At 40.2% G+C, this 8,817-nt stretch overlaps 1 protein-coding gene across 3 annotated transcripts in view; it reads left to right on the top strand.

Moving 5' to 3' along the window:
• Positions 1-7,135, top strand: part of NFIA (nuclear factor I/A) — a 246,694-nt gene extending 239,559 nt beyond the window's left edge. For all 3 annotated transcript variants that reach the window (XM_009319810.1, XM_009319812.1, XM_009319811.1), the window contains one exon: positions 1,721-7,135. In XM_009319810.1, coding sequence (XP_009318085.1) covers positions 1,721-1,738 — 18 coding nt within the window. In that variant the 3' untranslated portion in view covers positions 1,739-7,135. The remainder of the gene's footprint in view (positions 1-1,720) is intronic.
• Positions 7,136-8,817: the final 1,682 nt, after the last annotated feature.

Here is an 8,817-nt window from a genome sequence, read left to right on the forward strand (position 1 = left end):
CAATATAGATTTGAACCATCGGCTCTGAATTTTTAACTCCTCTGCTCCCTGCTGGGGACTTCCAGAGTTCCCAGCCCAGCCAAAGACTGTCGCGCTCAAATGACAAGCGTAAGGGACAACCCTGCAAGGTTCGGAAGAGTTGGCAGCCCGCAGTGGTCAGAGGTGCCTCCGGCGCAGCCCGCGCTCAGCTTCCCTGCGCCCGCATAAAATCAGTAGGGCCCTGCAATCAGGGAGGGGAACAGGACTTGGCACCGCTTCACAAATCCTGCCAGAACTTTTCTCTGTTTATGAACTTTACATATGAGAACTATTTCGTTTAATTGCAGCCAGCGTAAGTCTAAATATAAAATCTGTAGGCAATAGATGGAGCCGATATGGGACCGGTGTGTTTGTATTCAGAAGGGTGAGTGGAGGAAGAGTTAGTTAATGAGGTGTATTGGAAGCAGGACAACTTCTCCGATCGTGCTATTTATTTTACCGGTTCCTACCTCCATGGCAAGACCACATAATCTCCAAGTCCCACATGAAACTTGCCTCAGAGTCTTCTGTAAATGTTCATAAATCCTCCCCGGGTTGATTATGCTATCAATCACGTCAGACGCTGAAAAGGAGCAGAGGAAAAAGTTGGTAAAACTTGTCGTCAGTTTATACGTGCACACGTATGCACCTCATATATTACGGGAGCCAAAGTAAAAACATGGGGTATCAGCAACAGCTCTTTAATACCTGAATCTTTCTTGTTGTATTACTTTACTTCAGGCTAAATAGTTGCCGCTTGTTGGTGTATTCCCACAGCAATATGTCATTGCCAAGTAGCATCCCCCTGCGCGTACAATCCCAGGGCCTAACACAGCTCTTATTCATCCCGGGTTCAGGTTGGTCTGACCTCGCCGGGGCCGAGTCGGGTCTCCCTGGTGCGGTGGCACTGCCCCGACTCCAGCAGAGCCCACTCCAGCCTTCCGACGGTGTTTATTTTCCTATCGAGGAGAGAAATTGCTTTCTGTGCTCTGGGCATCTGTGCGGTTGGGTTAAGGATGGTATTGTTGCGGAGCTGAAATCCCAGGGAATTCCCTCCCTTTGGGGGGAGGAAGGGGAAAAAAAAAAGATTTTCCCAAAGAAAAGCTATTAGTTGAGGTCTGCATTTTGTTTTGAAACACAAGTATGGCCAGAGATACGGGACATTTTCGCTGATCCACTTTCCCCCAGATTTGCTTTATCCTGGCTTTTCTCTAGCGATCCACGTTTCTCCTAAGAAAACAGCCCTGTTATTGAATTTCTGTGCATCTGTTCCAGCGAGACAGTTGAAGCAGGGCAGTATAAAGCAACAGATGCTTATGCTGGCACATGCCTAAATACCCAAGAAAACCCCGACTGCAGGGTGATAAATGGCACAGAGAGGTGAATGTGTATCGCCTTTTCAGGGGATTAGACAAAAGTGAACTGGAGGGATCTTCAAGCCATAATCTATTAAAAAGATTGATAACTTGTAACGTGACATGACCCCTGCGTTCATCTGTAGCTATGTCCAGCGACTGTCGGCGGGGAAAAAAAAAATATTGATTTGTACAGTATTTTTAATTAAGCTTTGTAATTAGGTCGATTCGTCACGGTCTCAATTAGCCCCCCTCTTGGCGGAGGAGGCTGGCGGCGATGCCCAGAGCCCTTCGGGAAGCGGGGAAAGCTGGCGACGGGGCTGACGCTTCTCCTCTCTCTTTTGCAGTCCTGGTACCTGGGATAAAAGTCTCCGCTTCCCACCACCCACCGGACAGACCACCAGACCCCTTCCCACCTCTGTAACACGGAAGCAGCAGCAACGCAGCGCAGCGACTTCACATCGGCGGAAGGGGAGGCGAGCAGACACCGACAGCAAACTAGTACATGGAAATGGCAAACGTTATGGTTGAATGGCAAAGGCCGTAACTTTTTCGAGATTTTTTTTTTTTTTTTTTTTTTAGACAATTTAGGACTGTTGTAATTTCTCCTATGGTGCTGGAAATGGTTGGGCTTCATAACTTTTGAAGTGTTTCATTGGTAGTGTAAGCGTTAGGTGACACTGAGTAGAACTAGCCTCTGCTGCTGCTTACCAACTCGCTGTTGTAACACACTTTCCATATGGAGCCTAACTGTTTTACAGTATCCTCATCGATTTTTCCCATACAGGTGTGAGACTTCTTGAGAAATCATGAAACACACTTAAACTATAACTTTTGTAGTAGCTGAATTCTGCAATATATAACTTACCGGACAGACATAGAGCATGTTTTTCTGTAACATATCGGAAAAAAAATTGCAGGTTTTTTTTGTTGGGGTTTTTTTTTTTTTTTTACAGTCGGCACTTCGATACGTAACATGAACCATAAGAGCATTGTCAACAATTTTTTTCCACTCAATTGCAGAGCGATTTAAAACATCGAACTACTACTATTCACTAAAAAAAAAAAAAAAGAAAAAAAAGAAAAAAGTTTGAAATGCTGCACTTACATTTAAAAAAAAAACATTTTTCAACAATTTTCAACAATTACACAAAAATTCACGCAGAAATGGGGAAGTTGGTCTGTTTTGACAGAAACTGACAGGAATCAATCAAAACAATCGAATTTTGAATTGAGTAAAGTGCAATTTCATTGGATAGCTAAATATCTTTGTAAGATAGAGATTGTTGAAAATTCTATTTTTGTTTTCCAAGTCCTTCCACCCCAGGACTCTAAATTATTGGGGTAAAAAACAGCCTTGCAAGAAAAAGGGGAGCTATTTTTGCTTTTTATGTTTTTTATTGTTGAACTTGTATCCCTTTAAAACTGAAGGAAAATTAAAAAAAAAAAAAACAAATCTAATGGTGCTTTTACCACAATATGTTAACTACATTAAATGCTAATTAATCATTTTCTGTTATCAAAGCACATAACTAAAATGAGATCATAATATCTGTTAATTTTATAAGCTAAAAGTCACTATAATGGATTATGCCAATTCTGACAAATTTTTCGTGTTTCCGGCAATATAGGGTTTATCAGTTCTCAAACACCTTGGGAATAAGAGAGAACGGTCCAGAAAGTAAAACACCTTCGTGTCCCTGAACTGGTACATTTTCTGGACTGCGAAGAAAACAATACAGAAACGAATGATGCTGATCTTACAACTTATGCCAGTTCAAAGCAAGGGCACTTGCTGAAGAAGAAAAAAAGAAAAAAAAAAAAAGTTTGGACCCCAAACGTCCTGTATCTTATGTACAAAAAAAAGGAAAAAAAAAGAAAAAAAAAAGAGTGCAAGTGATTTTTTCTATCAGACAGCGGAGCACCCCTTTGCTTCACATGCAACTTTAAGAAGGTTTCCTATACTATACATATATATACGTTCTGGTTGGCGAGTCCAGCTAATCAGAGAAAGTCTCTGCATGTTCTAGTGTTAGTAACTAATTTTTATATAGTTAATGTAGGGTAAAGTAGAGTGCATTAAGACACAATATTGTAATCCCTATTCCAGGCACTTGCCTTTAAACTATGTTTGTTCGACCCTTCAGAAGGGTTTCTACTACTGTCCTATACAATCAAGTAACTGAAATTCTTGGGAAGACACTTTGCTCCTCATCTTTTCCCTGAAACAATGTTTTGTTTTGTTTTCTTAATTTGCACGAAACAAAAAAAAAAAATTCCATATCAATGTGCCTTGCCCTGGATAGCGATTATTTGTGGAATTGTTGCACATGTTCCTATATTGAAAGGGGTTTTTCCCTAGTCAAGCATTTGGAGACACTTTTTGTAAATGTGACTTTTATGTCAGCCATTGTCAGTTTCAACATCTAGAATTAAATAGGATGTTAGTTGTTCCGCAGATAGGAGTAGTGTTTATTGTCCTGTATGGTCAGTGGCAGTGCTATTCTGAGATCTGTAGATGATAGATTATCAGTATTTTTGGATGTTGCTGCATTTTACATTTTATTTGGAGTCTTCCTTTTTGTTTTGTTTTCTCCCAGATATATGAAAATATGCAATACCTGCTTATATCATGTAGAAAAGCTTAGCAATTATTAATTTTTCTTTTATTTTTTTTTATTTGACCAAAGTTGGTGCTGCACTTGACGCAGTGTGTTTTAGGTGTTTGTCTTTGTACTTTTGTGATTTTGAATGCACATGCAGGAAGGGCTCTTCTTAGAGAAGCAGTCAAACTGTGAAGCACTAAGCTGAACCCTGCTTCAAGCAATTTTTGTTTTACAACTGTTCCTTTCACAAGCAAGCCTTAAAAAAAAAAAACTTCCTTTTTCTTCAGATCCCACACCCATTTTTATTAGCAGACTGCAATCAATCCACATTCAATAAAAGTATATAATGCCCATTTTTATATGCACGTTTTTAAACTTCCAAGTTCTGAAAATTGTTTACTGGTTATTCTCTATTTAAGGAAAAAATAAAATGTTTTGGATTTTCATATGTGTCTGATAAGTGGTTGAGTAGTCATTTTGCTCTATTGTATTGTGTGATTGTTAGTATATGGTATCACATCCTCTAGCCAGCATCCTTTGCCTTCCCTATAGCACTTAGCTGGGCATTACTTTATTAAGACATATGTGCACTAAAAAAAATAGCAGCTTTCAGTGCTTCACAGTGAAGGGAAAAAAGCCTAGACAAACATTTTGTCAGAACCTTGCTATGAGACAAGGTATTACCAGTAAATTGGTTGTATATACAATAAAATTGCACCCTTTTTTAAACAAAACAAACTAAGCAATAGTTTGGGCAGTTAGTTGTTTTTAGTGAGCATGTTGTAGTCATGGCTGCAAAGAGAGAGAATTAAACTGCCCACTCAGAAGATATGTAATTTGTATGTTGTATAGTTTTATTGATTACACTGATTTATTCTACCCTATTTTATAATGCAGGACTTTTGTAATGTTGTTTAAATGAGGAAAAATTTCTGTCAAATTAGCTTAGTGGAATTTCTGATTGTTCGTTATAAAGGCAGCGTTCATAGAATTGCTTTTTTTTTTTTTCCTTTGGGAACTGGATTTAAGTTAAAAACTTTCCCGTTTCCTTTTTGTATGTATTTAAATACAGTTATTTTTCTTCTCTCAATGGTATAGCATATTCCTATGCTTGAGAAGTATAGGCTACTGAAGAACCATTGTAAATGGACATTACAGGTATGCTGTATTTTTGAAGGTATTTTGTCATATTAAGTTTGATGACGCTAAAGTTAGGGAACTCTGAGCAGAATTGCGAGAAAAAAAATGTTTTAAAGGCTTTAAAACATTAGGTAGGCGGTCAAGGGTGTTAACCAACAGGGGTTGTAAAGTATTACACACTAAATTAAATTTTCGTTCACCTTACTCTCACGCAGAAAACACAGCAGTTCCGTTCTGTGCAGGTGTAGAGAACAAACAGTGTTTTAGTCCTCCCAGTCGAGCAAGGAGTGGGGAGCCGAGCAGGAGGGATCCTGCTTGGGGTGTGCAGGCTGCAGGCAGGAGCAGGCAGGAGTCAGAAAAAAACCGGCAGCGGTAGCCCCTGACTCCGCATCAGGTTACGTTCCCGCTCCTCTCCGAGTCGCTCCGGTCGTTCTTTTTGAGTCACGCGAACAACTTCTTTCTCCCCGTCTCCCTCTCTCCAAAAACCGTCAGACGCACAAATACTCTGACCTGTATCCACCCCCCCCATCCAAATTTAAAGCCCTAGAAATGGCTTAGCGCGAATTGACTTTTTCTCGAGTTAATTCCTTTCTTTTTTCCTCTTTTTTTTGAGCGAGGGCACTTGCTTTTATCATGCCGCACACCCCAGCAATGCCATTATTATTTATTCTTCTTCCTTTATAATAAAAACTTTCGGGCTTCGAGTTTAGGCAGCCATGGTACACTTTTTGTCTCTGTTGCTTGTTCCCCCTCCCCTTAAGGTCAAAGGGGAAAAGAAACACCAAGTTTTCTCAACTCCACAGTATTCAGTCAGCCCACAGGAATATGCAAAATCCCTCTAACATTTTTTTTTTCTTTCTCTAGTTCTCTTTGTTCCGTATATTTGCAGCTTTGTAGTAACAGTGTTATAAAATATTTACTGTACAAAAATACAAAAAAACCCAGATACATAGCCTAAAACAGTTTTTTTTTCCTTGTGGTGAATTTTTTTTTTAAGAATGTCAGTTAATATTGTACTTTGCATTGTGTCTCTGGAAATATCTTTTTTTTTTTTTTTTTTTTTTGGTAGAAGGCCTCCATCGAACAAAATTAAAACCATAACCGGCATGACAATGTAAGGAGAGCTTCAATGGCACCTAAACAATAAATAAATAACAAAATAAACCTCATGAGGTCTGTCGGAGGCAGGTCTTGTGAAGTTAACACTGCCTGCTAGGCAGGATTTTCATTAAATCAAGCTTACAATGCCAATTTTGTCTTGAAGTCAATGCATGTATTACTGTTTGACAGTAAACCCAGCTATGCCATCATCAAGTCCAAGGCTGCGCAATAGTCTAATTAGTATCGAGTACATTTTCCTTTTATTTTTTCCAATAAAAAAGCAGTGGGATGAAAATTGCTTTGATATATAGCAGGTAACATTGAAGCTATTCCATAGCACTTAACTGTAGTGAATACTGTGTCACCAATTCTGAAATCAATTTAATGTTTAATGCAAATCCATTACATGGTGCTATTACAGGCTGGCAAAATGATTTACAAAAATGTGACAACTTGGGCTCAATTCACTCTGCTTTCCAACAATGTAAATGCATAGCAGTGTTTATCTGCATGAAAACTATGCACTAATCTATCTGAAAAAAAAAAGAAAAGAATATATCAACTTTGGTATCTACTTTCCGTTTACTTCGATCCTTGCCTTTTCGGTCATTGTTATAATGCCAGCTTTAGGACAGAAAGAATTATAAGAAAACCAGCATAATACCTGATATATTAAAATGTAGTGCCTGTGAAATCTGTATTATATTGCTCTTCTGAAGTAAGATTTTTCTACACCGGTAGCCTTCGCTGTCTGTCAGAACCTTCTGATATAGGTGATGTAAAATAACCGTACAATATTAATGCATGCTATTCCATAATGCTTAGTAGCTGTATGAATATTACTCAAAGTTATGTTAGTCTTTTTTTCTGACTTGGTTCTTGTCAGATAGGTTTAAAGATATTTCACTGAGAACGCAAATTCTGTCTTTTCTTGATTTGGGGTGTTTTCAGTATTTTGGAGGTATACATTTACTTAAATTCAGTATTACTTGTGTTTTGGGTTTTTTTTCTTTTTTTTCTTTTTTTTTCCTTTTTTTTTTTTTCCCTAGAGGGCAGGACATGGTGTTTGAGACCAGAAATCCGTGCCTGGTAAGATTTTCGTCTCGAAAAGCTACCCTAAGAATTCAGAGAGCTTGCTCTGAAGAACAGATGCGTAAAGTTCAAATTTAAGGGACAGTCCTTTAAACCCACAAATGAGATTGAGCTCACGTTGCGAGAGATTTCTTAATGGGCAGCGGTTAACCAGGTACCCATGCTTGACCCTTCTTCACACCAGACTTCCTCATATAGAAAGAAAAACCCTTTAAAAAAAAAAAAAAAGAAAAAAAGAAAAAAAAAACCTCATGTGGTTGTTTAGTTTCATGCACAGTTGCAATATTTTTCTTCAAACAAACTCTGTACAAACTTTGGGCCCGATTCATAAAAGCTCCTTTGCTATTAACACGGGAGGCTGGTGGGCTTTTCTCGTCCAAATTGAGGATGGCTTTCTTTCCAAGCGCACGCTTTGGCGAGCCCCGCTTTCCTCGGCACGCGCGCCTGCTGGCTTTCCTCTCCCTCCCCTTCCCCTCTCCGCCTCCCCTAACCCCAACGGAGAACACGAATGGATGGGAAGGGGCCGCGGAGGAGGCGAGGCAGCGCAGGACCATGCTCCGACACCCCAGAGGTGCAGGCTGGCAGGAGAAAAGGGGGAGACAGGGGAGGGGACGACTCTGTGCCGCGCTCTGGCCGATGCCAGGGGTTTGTAACACGGTGGTACGAGGCTACTCGATTACAAAAGAGATCTTGTCCGTACCAGAAAAAAATACGCTAGATCGCTACCTCTGAGCTCTAGAGAAAACCTTCGTAAAGGCAAACACTTGTACACAATGTGAACTTTTGTACTTCTACGCTTTTTTTTAGGGAAGACTATTTTCCACTTAGTTAATCTTCTATGCTCGAGCATGAACAAAAACAATTGTGTTGGGTGAAATCCCCCCCCCCCCTTTTATCTGCATCCACAAATTAATATGAGGGAAATAAAAAGAAGATGGGTTTCTAGACGGAGCATGGTAGGAAGAGAGTGCCCGGCTTGGCATCCGCCGCCACTGCCCGTTCTTGCTGCCGGCGCCCGGCTGCGACTGCTGCCTTGGGGAAAGGTCTGCGAAATTCTTTGCTTTGGAATTACAATCAAGGAGAAATCTCCGTTTTGGCTGGCTGTGCGGTTTCTCCGCGTGGCTGAGCTCTGACCTAGCCCTGCCCCGCTGCCTGAGACTGGCCCAGCCGAGTCCCTCAGCGTCAATTTGAAATTCGGGGCGCTAAAATTTCCACCGGCCGTGTGAAAGATCTGCTGCAAATTCACCTGACACCCGTGTTAATACCATGTCGTGTTCATTTTTTTTTATGAGTCAGGCCCCTCGTGCCTCTAGTATACTTGTATTGACTCTCATAGTTACCATTTTAGTTTTACTGTGTTCTGTGAAAAAAATTGTAATTGGTTGAGAATCACTGTGGGCATCCATTCTTATTCAACTAAGTCTCCGCAGGTTTTTTGAGCTGGTGTGGATTAGTTTAACTCTTGTATTCAACCATTAGTGCTACCACCTTCTCACATTACAATA

Source organism: Pygoscelis adeliae, unplaced genomic scaffold (genome assembly GCF_000699105.1).
Source record: "Pygoscelis adeliae isolate BGI_AS28 unplaced genomic scaffold, ASM69910v1 Scaffold181, whole genome shotgun sequence".
NCBI classification, from domain to species: Eukaryota; Metazoa; Chordata; class Aves; order Sphenisciformes; family Spheniscidae; genus Pygoscelis; species Pygoscelis adeliae.